Source organism: Pseudochaenichthys georgianus, chromosome 9, assembly GCF_902827115.2.
Source record: "Pseudochaenichthys georgianus chromosome 9, fPseGeo1.2, whole genome shotgun sequence".
In the NCBI taxonomy this organism is placed as follows: Eukaryota; Metazoa; Chordata; class Actinopteri; order Perciformes; family Channichthyidae; genus Pseudochaenichthys; species Pseudochaenichthys georgianus.
The window spans coordinates 28767375-28788007 of NC_047511.1; the positions used below are offsets into that span (position 1 = coordinate 28767375).

The 20633-nt window shown below is 42.9% G+C and overlaps 1 protein-coding gene across 2 annotated transcripts in view; it reads right to left on the minus strand.

The window, feature by feature from the left end:
- The window catches only part of LOC117452086 (netrin receptor UNC5C-like), a 243835-nt gene that overhangs the window by 84174 nt on the left and 139028 nt on the right, over positions 1–20633 (minus strand). For both annotated transcript variants that reach the window (XM_034090541.1, XM_034090540.1), the window contains exon 4: positions 10087–10190. In XM_034090541.1, coding sequence (XP_033946432.1) covers positions 10087–10190 — 104 coding nt within the window. The remainder of the gene's footprint in view (positions 1–10086; positions 10191–20633) is intronic.

Here is a 20633-nt window from a genome sequence, read left to right on the forward strand (position 1 = left end):
GAATTGCAGTTTAGACAAAATGTGCTGTCTTCTTCTGCCTGTGTGCGCGTGTGTGTGTGTGTGTGTGTGTGTGTGTGTGTGTGTGTGTGTGTGTGTGTGTGTGTGTGTGTGTGTGTGTGTGTGTGTGTGTGTGTGTGTGTGTGTGTGTGTGTGTGTGTGTGTGTGTGTGTGTGTGTGGGTGTGTGTGTGAGTGCCTGACTTTAAATCACTGACATGTTAGTATGATTATCCTCCTGCTTAGCTATAGTATCTGGATCCCTTTAGGAGCACAGATGAGTGGACACTGTTTTTTGTGGCTGAACGATTGCACTGCGATGCAAGACACGGCATGTACCATGTGTATTTACATTAATGTCCATTCATGTGGCTGTTTATACATCATTAGATAATGATCACAATCCTCTCGACATCACCAAAAATCAACCACAATACATGTATCACTGAAACCACACTTAAATCTCTCCTTCATCCCTCATCTGCACCATTTGCAAATAGGGGATAGACCATCGCAACAGCATTTTAATAATCTTAACACCGTTTCAATAAATCACCTAGAGTCTAGACAGTCAGAATAAAGAAGAGATTGCTGACTAATCTGTGGATTACGGTGATGATTTCTGACAGAGGTTGAGGATAAAGGTAAAATGTGATGGGAGATGAGCCATGGGGCTTACTATGCTGGCTCAAAGAGGATTAAGGTAAGGATCTATTGGGGAAGCAGCATTACATAAATTGTTTTTTGTGCACAGAAACGCACACACAGACACACTCACCAAACGGACATATTTATCATGTTTCTCAAGAGCAGGGCAAGGATGGAATAACTATAGGTTACTTACGTAACCCCAGTTCGCAGAGTAACATGAAGTGAGATGTCTCACTATGGGATGCGCCTCATCGCGGAGCAAACAGAAGCATCAATCTTATTATGCCAATCCTGATTGGCTGGTGATCTTGACATCAGTGGCAGGGAATTCAACCCCTATAAGTAGCTTGCGCAACGACGCATGCGTCATTCAAAATAAGCACCTCTTCTCGCTTCACCATAGCAAGGAGGGCCGTCTGGTGAGACATCTCACTTCATGTTACTCTGATGGCTGGGGTTACGTAAGTAACCTATAGTTCTCATTCATAACACTCCGTTCGATGTCTCACTATGGGACATTTTAGCTCCCGTATTGCCAGACGAGCTTATCTCGAAAATCACCGACCAACCAGAACTTAACAGGTAGAGTCCCGACTCAACAAGGTGCCCAGCACTGCTCGGGCCACGCTTGGAGCAGAGACGTCTAGCCTGTAAAAGCGGACAAAAGTGAGCGGCGAGGACCAGCTCGCCGCTGCACAGATGTCTTGGATGGAAACACCCTTGAACAAAGCCCAGGATGTAGCCAGGCCCCGAGTCGAGTGAGCCCGCAGACCCGAAGGTGCTTGCAAACTCTGACTCGTATAGGCCAAAGCAATTGCCTCCACAATCCAGTGGGAGAGCCGTTGCTTAGTAACAGGCTTGCCCTTGTGAGGGTTAGCCCAGGACACAAAGAGTTGGTCATTAAGACGAAGCTCCTTTGATCTGTCCATATATGTGCGTAAAGCACGGACTGGACACAACAGATCCTGCTGCTGCTCCCCGGAGGAAACCAGCGGCGGAGGAAATGCCTCAATGTCAATCGGGGTACACGAACCAACCACCTTTGGTGTAAAGGCAGGGTTGGGCTTCAACAACACTCTCGTTTGCCCTGGGGCGAACTGAGTGCATGAAGGATGTACAGACAGCGCATGAATATCACTGACCCGCTTGGCGAATGCAAGGGCCAGTAACAGCACTGTCTTGAGTGACAGATGTTTCATGTCAGCTCCTTCCAGGGGTTCAAATGGGGTCATTCTGAGCCCATTTAAAACCACTGCCAAGTCCCATAAGGGCACCAGTGACCTGGAGACAGGGAGGAGCCTGCGAGCTCCCTTCATAAAACGGCAGACCAAAGGATGTTGGCTAGTCGTCTTACCCTCAAAGCCCACATGGCATGCAGCAATAGCAGCCAGGTACACCTTGATCGTGGAGAAAGCTCTGTGTTTATCGATCAAGTCCTGTAGAAATGATAAAATCACCCCGACAGGACATTGAAAAGAGATGTGTCCTTCTTGAAGGCACCACTCCTCAAACACCCTCCACTTACAGTCATAAAGAGACCTGGTGGAGGAAGCTCTCGCACTCTGAATAGTGTTTATCACCTTCTGAGGGAGTCCCACTGTATTCAGATTGTACCACTCACGGGTCAAGCCCATAGTGCCCCGCGCTCTGGGCGTGGGTGAAGGATCGCCCCCCCCCGCCTGTCCCTGCGTAGTGGGGGCTGCCATGGCTGCCCGCACAACAGCTGATATATATACTCCCGATCCTTGGATGAGGAGTCCAGTCTGCATAGAGTGGTGCACCTCGGGACAGTAGTTCTGTCCTGAGGTGCATCACTTTTGGTACATGCGTCGCTCTCAGAGAGAGGAGACGTCTGCCGCTCCAAGGGATCAGTTTGTGTGCCAGTGTGTGTGACTGGAGACAACACAACCTCCCTTGGCGGTGTCCTCACGAGGACATGGTGTCCTCTGAGAGAAGGCAGAAAGCGTTTTAGGGTGGGGAACACCGCTAAAAGCTCCGGATGATTTACGTGCGCCCGCTGGAGGTCTCTGCTCCAGAGACCCCTCACCGGGCGACCTTCGTAAATACCCTATCAGCCTGTCAGACATGCGTCCGTGGTGACCACCTTCCGTGAAAGGACAGCACCCGTAGGCGCGCCCCGTACTAGAAAAGTCGGGGGTAGTGCCACTACGCATTTCATAATAACCAATACTCTCCGCACGCCGTGGCGCTTTGCTGGCAGTGTGGGGTTCCTGCTCGGTGACCATGGGCGGTATGCGGAGCAGGCCGAGCTTCTCCATTCCGTCACAGTCTAGGGAGGAGGCACCCTGGATTGGGACCTTGTTGCTGAAGGGCCGGTCTCTCCACGAGACCGACACCTCATCCAACATCTCCGGGAAGACCGGAAGGAGTTGCCTCTTTTCCCCCGCTGCTTGGGGAAGATGTTTTCCCTCGTAGCGGGACCTGGAGGTCTCCTTGGCCATTTCAGGCCACGGGACGTTGAGTCTGGCCGCAGCGCATTTACACACGGCCTGCAGGTCCATGCTCAGACCGGGCGAAGCTGGTGTGCTATCGCCCGGGAGAGCAGCCCTCGCTCCAGGCTTTGCAGCCTGAGCCGATGACATGAAGGTATCCTCTTCCTGTTCATCCGACTCGGACAGGAGGAACACCAAGGCGTCCTCTTCTTCGTCCTCCTCGTAGTCCAGCTCGAGGACATCCTCCGCGGGTGAGACCATGGTGAGGTCTTACCGGGAGCCCCAGCTTGGTAAAGCGCGGGGACCCATTCCCGCGTGTCTTGCCGTCACCGGGTCCCGGCCTGCCAGGGCGCGGGATTCCGGTTCTGTAGCCATCGCAGATAATGAGCCCCAGACCGACACGGAGAGGGGTTCACTCTCTGTGGCGGAATCAGTGGACATGGGGGGGTCCTGCTCCGACAGGCTAGCTTGTCGTGCTAACCGTCGGCGGAGGCTCTTTACGGTGAAGCGGACACAATGTCCGCACGAGCCGGGGTTGTCGATAGCGCCTCGACGTGTTCCAGCCCGAGCAGACCTGGTGTGTGTCTGCGCCCGAGATCTTCAACCCGCAGCCGCAGAGTCGAGCCACCGAGTCCCTGACTCATCTAGTGTGAGGGAGAGGGGCGTCCATCTTGTTCGCCTCGTGGCGTGGAGAGGGCCCGCTCTCGACAGGTAGGATGGGAGAAAAAGATGTTACCACCTAGTCCTTAATCCGGAGAAAAGGACGGTGTGGGTCTTTTATTCTCGGAGAATACTGACTGGAGTGACAGTATGCTCTTTTTAATCCTTTCTTCCTCCGTGGAGAGGAGAAAAGAAAAAACGTCCTCGCTACCGTGGTGTCGATAGAGAGGGAGCGAGCTAGCAACAGGTGTGCTGCTAGCTTAAAAAATCAGACCTACCTTACTTTCTCGGGGAGAGAAGGGCGAGGTCGATTTTAATACTAACTGCGTTAGTACTACCGTCTTCCTGCGAAGCAGAAGGAGTAGCCGGCGAGCGCCCGTCGACCGAAATGGGTATTTGGGTTCAGTCTGTGGGCCGTTAAGCTTGTCCGGCTACTGTAGAGATGTGCTCTGAAGCGAGAAGAGGTGTTTGAATGATGCATGCGTTGTGGCGCAAGCTACTTATAGGGGGTGAATTCCCTGACTCTGACGTCAAGATCACCAGCCAATCAGGATTGGCGTAATGAGATTGATGCTTCTGTTTGCTCCGCGATGAGGCGCATCCCATAGTGAGACATCGAACGGAGTGTTATGAATGAGAACTGTCATTGTTATGATGTGGTGGTCACAACATGTTTGCGTGTGAGTGACTATCCAATGCTTTATGTGATAAAACAATTTATATCAATAGACCTTGCTATCCCGTGGGATGTCCTTATTTGTATTTATTGAGAGTAACACAAGTCCAAAACAAAGACATTCCATTCGTGGTAATTTCCTGGTTTCACCAATAAATCTCAATTAAAAAAAAGTTTCAATATTTGGCATGTTCTGGGGAAATACATGTTTATAATGTATTCAGCACTTGCACATACTGTAGTTTGTCAAGTAGTATGTAATAATGTTGTGGTGAGACATTGAGCTACTATAAGATCTCAAAAAGCGGTGAATTTGATAGATCTGCTTCTCTGTGTACAGGAATAGAGCACGTCTTATTTTTTAGACAGTTTATTTCACACTGTCACATACACTGTCCATTTAAAGCACATTACCACCACTGATGTTATAACATCCAGTCATACTCTGTTACTAGTGTCATCATATGACACATTAACAACGGAGACTTCAGGGGAATTAAATGTACTATGTCTGTGTACAGTATACTGTACGGTATGAGAGTGAGGTAGCCCTTAGCGTTTTGGCCACACCGCACCACTGATGCCTTCTGACAGAAAAGTCTGCTGTGATTTTCATCAAGAGTCACTCAGGTACACAGAGGCACACAGAGAGACCCACCCACCCACCCACCCCACCCCCCCCAACACACACACACACACACACACACACACACACACACACACACACACACACACACACACACACACACACACACACACACACACACACACACACACACACACACACACACACACACACACACACACACACACACACACACACACACACACACACACACACACACACACACACACACACACACACACACACACACACACACACACACACACACACACACACACACACACACACACACACACACACACACACACACGTGTCTGGACTTATTATTTCATACTGGCCAACAAAAGTCATTCACAAACAAGTGACATTGAAAGTGAAACCAAAGGCAAAATATTATACTAGAATGATGTGTGTGTGTGTGTGTGTGTGTGTGTGTGTGTGTGTGTGTGTGTGTGTGTGTGTGTGTGTGTGTGTGTGTGTGTGTGTGTGTGTGTGTGTTTTCTGCCTGAAGGCAACTTCAACTTTTCAGTTGCTGCCTCCAATCTGCTACATAAAAACAACCTTGGTGCTGGCAGCGGGATGTGTTTTGCTCAAGGACACTTAGGCAGGACAAATTGAAAAATGCTGGCCAATATGGGGCTTGGAGCTTGAATCTAAATCATATCCTTAATGGACAATCTTCCTATGCCACCCTACATAACAATGAAATGTAACTTACTCAAGTAATGTTATCATCAGAACATATCATATTTAATAAAGGGGAGGATAAAAGTCAGATATATCATGTATATGTTAATACGCCATTATCCTAGCAAACATATTTGACTCATTTAGGTGTGGATTGAGTGTTAAAGAATGTGACATGAACTGGACCAGGCTCCTGACACGTATCAAGTTACTGTCTGACTGTGTGTGTGTGTGTGTGTGTGTGTGTGTGTGTGTGTGTGTGTGTGTGTGTGTGTGTGTGTGTGTGTGTGTGTGTGTGTGTGTGTGTGTGTGTTTGTGTTTGTGTTTGTGTGTGTGTGTTTTTGGGGTAGGGATAGTGCCTGTCACCACACACACTGATGTGTTTATTTCACTGCAGCTGGGGTGATCAATCACACAGAGACAGATGCAGACAGGCACACACACAACTATTCACACACAGTCATGATACACACACATAAATACATACGTCCACCTGCTATGTGCAGTCTACTGGCTTTGCCTGGCCTGTGGGGTCAATCCTATACTCTTCGGTTTCAAGATTAAAAAATGTATTTTTGCTCTCAGACTGCTGCTTCACTCTGCTGTCTCTATATCCTAATGAACCTTATAGCATTCATAGGGAAACATATAGATGAGTGTGGCTCAGATCCAAGTTTCACACTGGTTTTTTGTTTAGATATTTGAACAAAACTTTTAATGGCTGATTAACTTATCTTGACTGGTTTAGATGACCTCGGACCAGATATGTAATTCTTCTAAACATATAAAAAAGATGTCTCTGTCCTTCCTCAACAACGCTTCATTGGATTGACTTAACATTTGGCAGCTGTACTGCTGAGAACCCAAGGAAGTGCAGTATTGAGTGTGACTTCTTGAGATTGACAGGAACTATGTATTACTTGTGCGTTACCTGTGAAATGAGAGGGGACCCCTAAACACTGTAACATCCCCGATTGGAATGCTTTGTATAGCTTTTTCACAATTGTTAAATATACTCTAACATAAAGGATTCAAATATCCTCATGTAAATATGAAAAAAAAATTAATAAATTGAAGCAAACTTTTCTTTGAAAGTGAACATAGGGCTGCACTTGTTGCAAGTTCTCTGAATTCACCATCTGTGTCCATAAAACCTTTCCTGTTGAACTGCTGAACCCTCCCTGCTGAATCCAATAGCTTTACATCAGCTGTTAAAGGGTTTCTATCACAGTCTAAAGAGATTTAGATGTTTCTCAAGGATTTCACAATGCTTCATATTGTGTCTCTCAGGAGTTTTCGATTGAAAGAGAGAGAGAGAAAAGAACACAGAGAAGACTGACGGAGGATAAGAGCAGTACTGTCTGAGGAAAGTGAGGAGGACATTATTTTGCATTGGTGGGCGTGTAGACATTTTATTTGCAATCTTGGATTGGTTTGACCCTGACCTCTCAAGTCATACATTGGTGCAGCCGTTAAAATGATCCCTGGCTAATCTGTCCCTTGGTGTACCTTTTGTCATTCTTTACTTTAAGTGTTTGTTTTTGTGTGTGTGTGTGTTTGACTTTTTCAAGTCTGTATTTGCATGGGTTTATGTGTATGGATAAACATCTGCATGGATATGTTGGTATTTACATATGTTGCATGAATATGAATTGGAATAAGTAACCTCAATGTGTGTCTTGGTGTGTCGGTGTCTGTGTGTTTGTGTATGTGTTTTAGTCAATGCTCTGGTGCATCGTGTTGACACCCACGTGATGCCAGCTGACTATTACAATGTGGCTATCGCATATCAGGGCACCGACCCCATCACATTGACAACTTTACAACAGTCGTCAACTGGTCGACACCGCAACCGCAACCACTAATATTAGAACATTTTAAGAGAGGTCACGGGACAACACAGCTGTCAATCAAAAGAACGATGGTTGGTTATGTGTGTGTCTGTGTGTGTGTCTAAAAGCAAGCAAGTAAAAGAGGAGGTAGAGAATGAGACAAGAGAAAGGACTTGATAAGAACAAAGAGGAATAGAAAGTCAGAGGAGATAAAACAGAAAGTCAGGGCTACATCCTGCGGTCATCAACTGGTTTTAAACCTAAATCCCTCTAATCAGCTTGAGCAGACAGGGGAGACGGAACAATCCATTTACTCTGAGATTCCAGTATGACAGGAGAAACAGATGGAAAATGTAACAAATTGAACACACTGGAAAAGAAGCTCTGAGTGTGTGTTGGTGTCTTTGTTTTTCTGTGTGATTTTGTGCATGAAAGTATTGTGTTCAAGTAGAAATAAAAAGGCAGATGAGGCAGCAGTAGTCATTCGACATTAGTGTAGATTTTTGTCTCTGAGATGAAGTATTGTGAGTAGTAAGTGTGGGTGTGTGGCAGAGAGAGAGAGGGACAATACAAGTGGGAAAAAAGCATTCAAGTCTTTGTGGCTTTATACTATAAAAACTGATCACAATTTTACCAATGTATCAGTGTGTTCTTCCCCATCACACCTCTTTCTGTCCCACCATCACCTCTGCCTTTCACTCCACACAATCCCCCTCACTTTGTACAATGGTCTGTCTGCCTATCTCACGCCCTCTCCTTCAGTCCCCCCCCCCCTCTTTGTCTCAGGGGTGCTGTGTACTTAGGTGCAAATGAAAACGACTATCAAACCCTGAGCGAGACCTGATTCAGAGACTCCTTATCCGGGAGCGCAGCCGTCTCCTTGTGCTGTGCTGCTCTCCCCCAGCGACTGGCTACATTCAATTAGGTCTTTTTATCCATTCAGGTGGGAATGCAGCCAGATGAAACAAGGAAAATAAAAAACAATTTGAATTGCGAATGACACTCTTCACTGAAGTTAAGGCCCTCAGGGAGTGAAAGTGACACGTGTGGCTCTCCTAAAGTGGATGTTTACTGTGTGGCCCATTAGATGAGTCAGTAAAATGTCTATGAGCTGACAATGGACTTGCAGTAGCTACACATTATTATCCTACAATAAAGGGGGACGCTTTGTAAAATGTACCACACTTTGCTGTTGGAATTAACAGCATTGCTGGGACCCTCTGACCTCATTAAGTCAGCCTTGTTTAAACAAGGTTCCTTGAGCAAGGCAGTTAAGTGACCTCTTTAAATGGCCAACATAATGATGTTGGGATTTTACTTGTTGGCAAATGTTACTCTCCCCTAAGTGAAGGGTGTTTTTGTGTTTCTTTTACTGCAAGTGTTTCCACTTCTATTTTCAGAAGTGTGTAAATCTGTGCTAATGAAAAATAACATTATTTTTCAATCCTTTTGAGGAACATCATGCCATCCACTTTCATTAATTACCCTAGTTATAATGTGCAAAGCTCAGGTAGAGACGGCAAAGGTTTAGCCTATATTCCCTCTCTCAGAGATTTCCCCAAGTAACTTGTGCTGTAACTCAAATTGGCTCTCTGGGTACATTTGATTCTAAGTTCAAACTTTGGATCAGGTAAATCTCATTTCAGTAGAGCATTCGAATATCTGTGACTCAAAACTGAGATTTGGGCTGTTTTTCTGATTTCTCCCTGTGACAATTTAACACAAATGTATGTACATATGTAAAACAAAGCTTTATATTTCTAAAAACGTTTAGTGATTAATTTCAATGCGTTGCTTCTTGTAGTTACATTAAAAAGTTAGAGCAGTGGGAGGGCGCAAACCTCCACAAAGGCTGTTTCCATAAGTGAGGAATAATGTGTGTGCCCATGTGATTCCCCTAGCTACGATATATAATGGGCTCTATTGGGAAGTTGTTATGTTGTTTCTGCTGACAAACAGGCACATTTTTTGTATACAAGTGGTAAATAAATCAAATATGAATTATTAGTTAAGTGAATAGGCAAGCCTTATATAATTATGTAGCACTTACACGTTTCTAGCATCCTAAAAAGTTTAATATGAACTAAGTATAACGTGATACTAAAAGGACATATGATGCTATATTTCTGTATATGTTTATTGTCAGAAAGTTGAAGGAAAAATTAGCTCTGGGCAACGAAAGATAAAAATGCTAATTATTCATTTGTTGCGGAATAACAAAATGTGTCATTAAATCTATTAGAGACCAACATATATCTATTTTTTTTTTACTTCACTTTTGTCTGCACACACTTATTCTAAGTCTTTCCCTATCCCTTATTACTCATCCCTTCTCATCAATAGTGTTAATGAACTACCATGTCCAAATAATGACACAAAGACTAGTCGTTAAAGTTATGTGACGGACACAGCGAGACCTTTGAGACACTTTACCTCGGTGTGTGTGAATAAGTCTTGCTTGGCATTCCCCTCAGGTGGAGGTTAACAATAACGCTGCCCTTACGTACCTCAGCTGCTGGTATGCCCTCCGGAGGGCGACACTGCAACAGGACTTCCTGCTCCAGAGTTACTTCCTTTCCCAGGGGTTCCTGTTCAAATGACTTCTTCAGGTCTAAGGAGAGAGACAAAAAGAGACACACACATTACCATGCTGTGAAATATGTAGTCCCTTCCTACATCCATGACTTGTTTAAACCTTACACTCCAGCATGTGCACTTTGCACTGCAATCGGCTTGCTTCTCACTCATTGTAAGTGGAATCCTGGTAACCGAGGATTCCAGCACTTTGGCTCGACCAAAAATGGTTTTATAAATGTGCTATATAAATATAACTTGATTTGAACCCGCAACAAAAACATGCCCGTTTGATTTCCTGGCTTCAAAATGCTGGAAAGGGTTCCACGTTGAAACATCACATAGCACACTGATGCATTGAAACAAATGACTAACACAATTCAAATCTTGAATCCAAACAAGCAAAGTGCTTGCACGGGTAATTATTGGATCTCAAACCAGGAAATCCCTGGAAATATATCAAAGAGAAAAAAATTAAAATAAAACGGATTACCAAAAGTTAAAAATCTCAATGGAAAGTGAACTTGTGTCGGAGGCCCTATGGCAAAAGTATCCTGTGATTCATCGTTCAGGGAACCCATTTCAGAGATGGTGCCATGTCATTTTACACCAAGCTACCTCATTTCCGCGGTAGCAATGACACGGTAATTATGGAGTTGGTAGTTGAAGTCAGCCATGCATATATTGACTTCTCCCACTCTTCTGTCACTTTAGAAATGAACATAGCAAGGACAAATGCTGTATATTCTTAGAGGCAAGTAATGCCCACAAACACACACACATATACAGACAATGTTTTCATTTAAAAAAGAGTTAACCACACATACACTTACGTTTTTGAACACAGGCTGCTTTGTTCCATGCTCACCCCTCAATCACTGCATACAATATGTAACCTTGCTTTCATTCCATATAGACTTGCCGGAGTTAAGGGAACTCAAGCAGGCCAAAGACGATGATTCACACTAATGGGTAACATGCTGTGATAAATGACAGCGTTACAAAGCAGTATGGAATGCACTGCCATTTCTTCCACAGAACGTTTCAGAGATGGCTCAGCTGTTTTCATTTTGAGGGAAAAACATGCTCACAGTAGCAGACTTTAGGACAATTAGCTAGACATTTAAATAAGAACAACAGAACATGGAAAGACACAATAAATAAGGATGGAGCGGAGGCGTTGAAAGACATGAGCAAAGAAACAAAACCGTTGTGGGAGGATTAACACATGGGTGAATGGAAGGACAGTTTGGTTTAACTGATATGAATGCCAAATACATTTTCTCTGCATCTTTATTTCTCTCATCGCCACTCTTCTTTATGATGTCTTACACAAAAGACGGAAATGTATTAATTGAGACAGGTAAAAAGGAGAAAGCACTCTTGAGCTTGGTTTATGATGAGTCTTCACGTCTTGAACTGCAGATCCTTATGAATTAGTTACCTTCAGATTTCTTGTTGAAGGTCAAATCCTGTAATTGTATTTTTGAGTTTCTTTCACGATGACACTTAAAGCTTCTGCGTAAGTCCACCCCCGGGTCCATAAAGCTATTCACTCTTACCGTTCGCTTTTCTGTTCACCTCCTTGGTCAAATGCCATATAGCATTCTGTATGCATGTATCCCTACGGTATATTGGCAGTTGAGCTTAACACATGTTCAAATCATTAGCCTGCCATAGAAAAAGGCCATAAAACAAATTGTAACCTAAGAGGTGTGGCAGTGTTGCAGGACTTAGCAGGTGACTTTATTTATAGTGCTGATCCGATGTGATGGATTTCTAAATAAGAACATATGGAGGGGATTGAGTTTTTTTAATTCACGCTTCTGGGTGCAACTCAGAGTTTTACGATCAAATTTTTCTCAACATGATCGGGGTAAATGGAGCTGCAAATCTGGCCTTTGTATGCCTTCAACATGATATATAAAGTACATTACTTGAAAAAAAATATGTGTGCAATCTGTATCACGATGATAAAGTTTCACATATCACAGATTTATCAAAGGCAGCATGTAAGGATAAATAATAAAATAAGCTACATATCTGCAGATGTGGGTAATCTAAAGTCCAGAGGTCTGTTGCTATGGCAGCATTAACAGCAATATTGAAGTGATACAATCTTTGAGATATAAAGATAACAAATGTTTTGACTTTGAAGAGTGTTAAAGTCACTTTGATAGTTTGTAAAGTATTGCTGCAGGTGTATGACACACATCCTCTCCCCTCTGTCCTTCAGCTTTTTTAAACCTCTGTGTGTGTGTTTTATTGTTTTGTCCTTTTACTCTCCTGGTTCCCAAGTGTACTCTTAATCACCTTATCCATCAACTATTGTACACTATGTGTGGGCACACAAAGACACAAACACTAGAAAGAGCAATTATTTAATGATGAACCGGTCAACTCAGTCATCTGGGTATTTCATCAAAAAGTGGCATAGGCTAAAGAGATAGGAGGCAAAGTGTAGGACAATGACGGTACGTCCACATGGCTCCGTCGCATTTGATTGGCTAGCGCTTGTACTGGCATATGATTTGATTGGCTGGCGCTTCCGTCAACGCTTGAAAAGTTGAACTTTTCTCAATTTTCGAAGCGAGCAACAGAGGCAAAGCGACGCGACGGAACCACAATGCAGTCATTGAAAGTCATCAAAGTGAATGGGAAGCGTCTCCGTTGAAGCACGCAACGGAACCATTACGGGAGACGTAAAATGGGATGGGGAAGGGCGAAGTGAAGGGAGGGTGGAAGTCCGGAAAGCAGGTGAGAGTTGAAAGGTGAGAGGAAGAAAGAGAGAGGAGGAAGTTGGCAGCATACAGCAGGACCTCCTATACTTTTTCCAATTACCAAAACCACCTGATCGGACAAACCATTCACTAGAAAATGATGTCAGTGAGTCCATCTTGTATTATCTGCCTCATCTCTCTCAAAACCAAGCAGCAATCCATTAGCCCTACCAGCCATCAATCTGCCTTTGTTTATTCCTGCTTTATCAAGAACACAATCTTACAAAAACATGGTGACAGATAGTGTGTGTCTAAGCTCACACACGTATAAAAAATATTCAATCAAGCCCATGACAAATAATTTGTAAATGCTGGTTTTATATTGAGTCCCGTAGACAATTTGGAATATTTTGTATGACAACCAGTACAAAGTGCATGCATGCTATTATTACTTATTTCCAGAATTTGTGGAATTTTGTATTTCAAATTTTATAAATGCTTTCGCTTTGTACATTGGCTTAAGGATATATGTAGTAAGTAATTGAGCTGTAAATACTGCAATTATCTAGTAATAAGTGATATTGGTAATGTGATTTTTACCATTTTGCTGCTCGTACATTCTCAATTGTTTGTAAAAGGAAATCTGTACAACAATGTAAATGCTAAAACCGAGGACGAGAGTCAAATGTCACCATGCAGTCCCAAAAAGAAGAAGGTTCAGCATGTTTCTAATTAATGTTCTCTGACATTTGTATGTAATAAATAATAATAGCAATGATTAACCATGACCCGACCATGACTTCTCTAAGATCATCACATACACCTGAGAGCAGATTTAAAACCCCTGTAAAAAATGTTAAATTGCAAAGTAAATGCAATGAAGTTAGGAGCTTCTCTGTAAGTTAGGAATCATCAGGAGATAAGAGAGAACAATGTATTGTGCAAACAAGGCATTACGATGATCATGCTGTTTGGTTGCTTCCTATATACACAGCTGACAAAGCTTTTAAGATTTCCTGCAGGGCATCTTCTTACCTACATAATAATAAGGTTTAATTGTATGCAGTACACATCTAATCATTATCAGATTTCATGGTGAGATATATTTGTTAAGAGAGTTATGTGAGGATATTGCTGAGGCTGAATGATAACTTCATAATACAGTCAATCCCTGTGGGGGATGACAGCCTGAACAGAGCATGATGGTTCATTATGGGAGTAATCACCCAAAGCTTTAGTCCTAAATCCACCACATGGCTTCCCACACAGCGCAAAGAGACACACATACACAGGCAGATACTGAGAGACAAAGAGAAACCAATAGAAAGAGTCAGATACTGTCACAGACAGTGAGGGAAATACACACAGGAGATGAAGACTAACAAGCAGACACAACACATGGAATGGAAAAACCACAAATGGTAAGATACTAAAGACAGGCAGAATAACAGACTCATGCTCGTTAAAACAAATGTATACAATACATAACTACAAACACAAGGAGAGAATGAGAAAGTGATTGAGGGGAGAGATGCGCTTCTCTCATGCCAGCCAATTCCAGGAACAATTTCCTGGTCTTAATTAGTAAGGGAGATGGTGAAATGAGGAGTTGGTTGCGAGCATTGATTTCCATAAAGATTGAGAATGAAATTAAAGGAGATTAAAGCAAAACGCTCAGGGGATTAACAGACAACACAACTCGCACATATTAACATGTAGCGCTAAGCTAGCAGGCTATCACAGTAAAATATTGGTCCCAGTTTGGCTAAATAGTGTGTTTGGAAGCGTATGATATCGAGAAAGATGGAATGTGACATTGTGTCCACGACACCAGGGGGCCGTGAATTAACATCAATGAAAGGTGTGTGTCATTGTGCATGTGTGCAAATATATGCCCAGGGGAAATATGTGCACAGGACAGGAGGGACAGCTGTGTCCCATCAATTCACTGACCTCACTTCATACCAAACTGCAGATAACGCTATCCAGCTTCATAAATATAACAAAAGCAAAGATAAGTTCACTGAACAACGAAGAACTGCAACAGGGTTGAAGAATACAGAGGGCAACCTTGCCGAGTGTTCTTCAGTGTGAGACCAGAAAATAAAGCAGGGTAAGCATTTATTCAGAACATGACCTTTTCTTGCATACACTCCCCTTTCTTCTCTCTCTCGCTCACCCTCATTGTGTCCCTCCCTCTCTCATTGTGTCCCTCTGCCTCCTTCCCTCTCCCTCTAAAACTTCTTCCATTGCACAACTAAAACTGTTATTATGTTGGTGGTGAGTTTGTTGCCTCAGGCACCTCTACATAAGCACATCTCAGAGCAATTATCCAAAATGGGTGTCTCTGCTTGCATGCTACCCATGACAAATCATAACGGTTTCCCCTGGTGGAGCTGCTCAAGCAATAAAGAGCAATGTGAGCTGCTTGGGAAGAAAGTAGCAGGCAAAGTACTCTCCTTAAGTGTCAGGGGGGATAATTTGGACATCCAATTTCCTACATGATGGCATGCAATGGAAACAATTTGATCTTTGGCTTAGAAAAATCCCCGAAATGATGTGAGTGATAAAGCACACACAAGGGCAAGGTAACATTTAATGACCATTATGAAAAAATAAATGTAAATTGAAGACATTAGTATTCAATCAATCAATCAATAGGATACGGCTGTAATAGGCCTAAGGCCTTTTAGTCGCTCATAAATAAATAAGTAGATCACTGATTCTTTATTTACTATGGATGCTGGCAACAGTCACATAGTCCAAAGTGAAGGTGATGTTTGACCAGTAATGGTCGAGGCGGGATTTGAGACAGTTAAGCGTCTTGGATGTGACAACGCTTTCTGGCAGATCATTCCACAAGTTAACCACACGCAGGCTAAAAAAGTTGCGGCGGATAGCCAGTCTTGAGTACTGTTTCTTCAACTTGAGGCAGTGTCCACGAGTCCTGGTGTTATAATCCTGTTGTATTGGGCATGATGTTTTGTAGATGTTGTGGAGATATTTGAAAACTTCGATCATATCTCCCCTCGCCCTTCTATAATACATACTCAGGATTTTAAGACTTTGCAGTCGTTCTTGATATGGTAGGTCCTTTAGTTCTGGAACCAGCTTCGTTGCCCTTCTCTGTATTTTCTCGATGAGCTCAGCATCCTTTTTGTACATGGGGGACCAAGCGACATTCCCATACCCGAGGAGTGGCCGTACAAGAGAGATGTATAAACTACGTACTACGTCAGAGTCCAAATAAGTGTATGATCTGCGGATCATTGCTAGGATACCATTCGCTTTGTTACTTGCCCGACGGATATGGTCACTAAATGTCAGGGTATTGTCAACAATAGTCTCGGATATGTTTATAGTGTTTGAATTATCACCCAATTATCACCCATATTATACTCCTATTTTCTCCTAAGTGCATTACTTTGCACTTTGCTGCATTGAATTTGAACTGCCAACACTCGGACCATCTTTGCATTTCTCTGAGATCTGACTGGAGTTTTTCTGCATCCTCTTTACACTTAATTTCCTTGAAGACTTTAGTATCATCTGCAAACATCTGGACCATGGAGCTCACATTATCGGGTAGGTCGTTGATAGAGAGGACAAACAGTGCAGGACTCAGGACACTACCTTGTGGAATTCCACTGAGAACTGGGCACCATCCAGATGGTTTCCCGTTAACAATGACTCTCTGTCGCCTGTTTTTGAGAAAGTCTGAGATCCAGGTGAGTATGTCTCCACGGATACCATACCCATAGACAGACCCGGCGGCAGACATACGTCTCTGGGCGGGCATTTGATGTACCAGGGCGGGCCCACCCCGAAACTTACATTTCCCGGGAAAACTGAATTGTGAAAGAGCTGACATGCTGAAAACCCAACGCCTGCAGGGGGGTCTGGGGAGATTCTCCCCCAGGAGATTTTTTGAAATACTAACATAAAATACACATTCTGGTCCTCTCTTGAGAAGAAAAATAAATAAATCTATTACTACACAACATATTTAAACAAATGAATGCCATTTTAGTTTTTTGTTACTGTGTTCTGAAAGCTGAACCTGCTGCTCCTCACAGAGAGAAGAGGGAAGAGGCTGTGAATTACTTTACATTGTGGATAAGGGTGGATAGCCCCCATTGTTCTGTGTGTCAACATGAAAGACAGCCCACACATCAATCATCAAACCGTGGAGTCTTATTTAATTACAACATTACGTGTTGATAGAAATCAACACGTAATGTTGTATCGATGTATATAGAGATGTACTGTAACTACAGCAAAACCTGCAACAACACCACGTCGTTATCTTGATTCTGATTGGCCAGAAGACATTATCAAAGATGTTCTATTGAGAAGATGATCACTACGTGACAAAAGTTTTCACATAGTGACTGCTGAAATCAATCTTACTAACTGCTGTCTGTGCAATTTACTCCGCGCGAGTTCGCGGACTTTATTTAGCTTACTTTAAAATCATTTTTCATGGTGGGGCTAAGCCATTTATTGGTATGGCTGTAGCCTACCCAAGTATACCCTGGCGCCGCCACTGAACATAATAATAAAACAATTAAAATGTTGTATTCAGCCCTGATTAAAACAGCGGGCCCAAATCCTGGATGGCCGGGCCCAAATCCTGGATGGGCGGGCCCGGCCCCATGGGGCCCGCCCATGACGCCGGGTCTGCCCATAGAGCTTCTTCAGTAATCTTTTGTGAGGTACAGTATAATGCTTTCTGGAAATCCAAATAAATGGCATCGAGACTTCCTCTCTAAATGAAAACAAAGTTGTACACAATGAAATAGTTCATGTTGGAGCTGCATATCTAAGTGCAGTTGAAGCAGCCTCTCTCTTTCTGTATGCAATTCTCTACACATCTATAGGAAATATGTATTAATTGTGCATTTTGTACAGACTGTGTACTGTATTGAGAGGGGACTTAAGGAAAACGCATATGGGATCTGCAATATCAGGAAAGAAAGAACTAAGGCAAGGTACTCTTTGATCTTGAGTGTGACCCAGTATCATTTTCAGCATGGTTATTTCGGAAGTCATTTTCTCTAAGTGACTTTTGAGAGTCTCTTTTTCCACTTAGACCAGTTCTTTCACTGAACTCTCCACCCTGTCATTTGAACACTTCCCAACCTGTGATCAGCCCTAAATGTCAGACAAGATCCTCCCATCCTCAGACAAGTTTTGAAGAAGTAAACAACTCAATTTGCTGACATGGCACTGTCATTCTAGAGCACAACAAATGAAATAAAACAAAGTGTTTGCTTTAGAAAGAAAATATGTTTTCAAAATATAATGAAAACAAATTAACATTAATATTTTAATTTGAATGAAACATAATAATCTGTAAATCTACAAATTAAACTCTACGTTTCACATGTTTGTTGTGTCTCGTCAAATGTGTTAGTTATGTTTATGTATTTTGTCTGTCATTTCCTGTTTTATTTTGTACTTACCTCTTGTCTTTCATTTCAGGCCCTGTTTCTTCCTCCGGCCATCATCAGTGTCTGCCCCGCCCCTGATTGTTTCCACCTGTTCCCACTCACCTCATGTTTAAATAGTCCTGTCTCTCCCCTGTCCTGTGTCAGTTCGTCTTGTTTGTTTCTCCGAATGGTCGTGCCAAGCCTCAGCTCAGAAATGATCGCTTTCACTCATGTCAGGTTTTGTTTCTTTAGTACATTTTGTAGGCTTAAGTTTTTCTTAAGTTCTCTTTTTGTTATGCCTAGTTTTTTCCTCCTTGTGAGCGCCTTTTGTTATTTCCAGTACGTACTCTGTTAAGAGGGATTACTTGATCTGTGAAATTAAAATTACATTTTTTACATTCAAGACTTTGTCTCTGGGTCTTGCATTTGGGTACATCAGTTTGTGTCGACATCCTGACAATGTTCTTCCCCTTAGACTGTTAGTTGTAGTAACCTATGAAATTGTGATAGCTAAATTAGACATTTATACATTTAGTTCTGAAAATAGATTAAGGTTAACGTACCCAAAATATTACAGTTCGTTTAGGTTTAATTTCATGTTAAAATATACTTTGACAAATACATTGCATATGGTTTTGGTAGTCAATTCAGCGACTCCATGGGTCAATTAGCCATCCCTTCTCCCTTCCCTTATTTTAAAACGTAAGTATAATGATGATTGATACTTACATGTTAATTTTCTCACATCGGACTTTGGAAAGTGACTTAAAATGTGTGTGGTTACATCAGCTGTGGCTTACCACTCCAACACTTAAGAGTGCGCTGAAGCAGTCCTTGACATCTGGAAAAAAGCTCTGTGGCTTGCAGCGATGGTGAGACATCTCACACACACACATACTATGGGTTCTCACTATATAAATGTTTTTACAGTGTTTGTGACCATCATGAAGTCTTTCTCAAGGCGAGAAACCAAGAATCTCTTGATGATGTCATACAGAGCAAAACACTGAAGGTTTTCCACAGGCAGCGTTTTCAAAAGTGTCAGAGTGAGTGAGGAGGGATTTGATCTTTTGGGTAAAACACATTTTAATTTGACTGTGCATTAATACAACTGTCTAGCATGCAGTTTTATGCAGAAAATCCACAAATGTCAATGAGATTGTGGTTGTTGCGTGATCTTGGTTTCCGCGCCGCAGCTCCAGTTTCTTCCCAGAAAGGCTGGCTAACACACTGTGGTTGTTTCCAGTTGCTGGGTTACAAATGCCTGGTTATATTGTTGTAAGCTACATGCAGGCTTTAGCCAAAATGAGTGTAGAAGAGTTTGCTTTTAATCAATGCTTTAACTCTAACACAATAAATCCCTGTTGAGCTTTGTTTACCTTGGGTTACTTCATCAATGATTGAAGGAAAACCTAACTTCCTGCAGTGTGACATTTGCATCATAGACAAAACAGAAGAGAAACTCTCTAAAGTACATTTTCCAGTTGACACAAGAAGCTGTCTGGGCTGCTGTGTGTCTGAGTGTCTGGACTTCTGATTGCTATGCACACACATGTCTCAGTGGAAGGTGGCAGAACAAATTGCCATCATCTGAAATGTGTGTGTCCCTGTGGTTGTGTGTGTGTGCGTATGTGACCTTGACATATTTCTAATCCATTGAAGGAGAACAACTTGACCCGATAGCTGCAGGGCCAAAGAGCAGGACTGACACTGCGTGCACATTTGTGTGTATTTAGGTGTCTGTATTCGCTACGTCTGTGTACGTGCCTGCAATGCTGTGTGTGTGTGTGTGTTTGTCTCACCCTCTTCATAAACTTGAATTAGGCTGCCTGCGCACAACCATAACTCAGCTAAAGTGCCCTGCTCCAAAAGAGCAACAAATCACTCTGAGATGTATTGATTGTGTGTTTGACACTTTCACCGCCACAACACTGATTATCATTATCCAGCTACAAACTGTATATTAGGATAATGCTTTCTAGTGTTAATTCAACAGTTATTAAAACAGCCTGAAGATACTTGAGAATGAGAACCATAGAGGGGAAATAACAGATCACAAGAAACAGAACAAAACATTAAGCATATAATGAGCAAAGAAAAAACAAAAAGAGGTGGAGACAATGGGAGAGGGGAAATAAGAAAAAATGTGTGGGAAGAAGGGATGGGAATGCAGGAGAGAAATGCTGAATTGCTATTGCATGGCATGGTAGAAAAGACACTTTGCTCAGCAAGCTCTAGCTGCCAGGAAGCATTTTAATCACAACAGTAGATCCAAATAGGAGCAGAAAGCAGGGGAGGTCAGGAGGTTGGGTCGATTTGAAGTAAAAG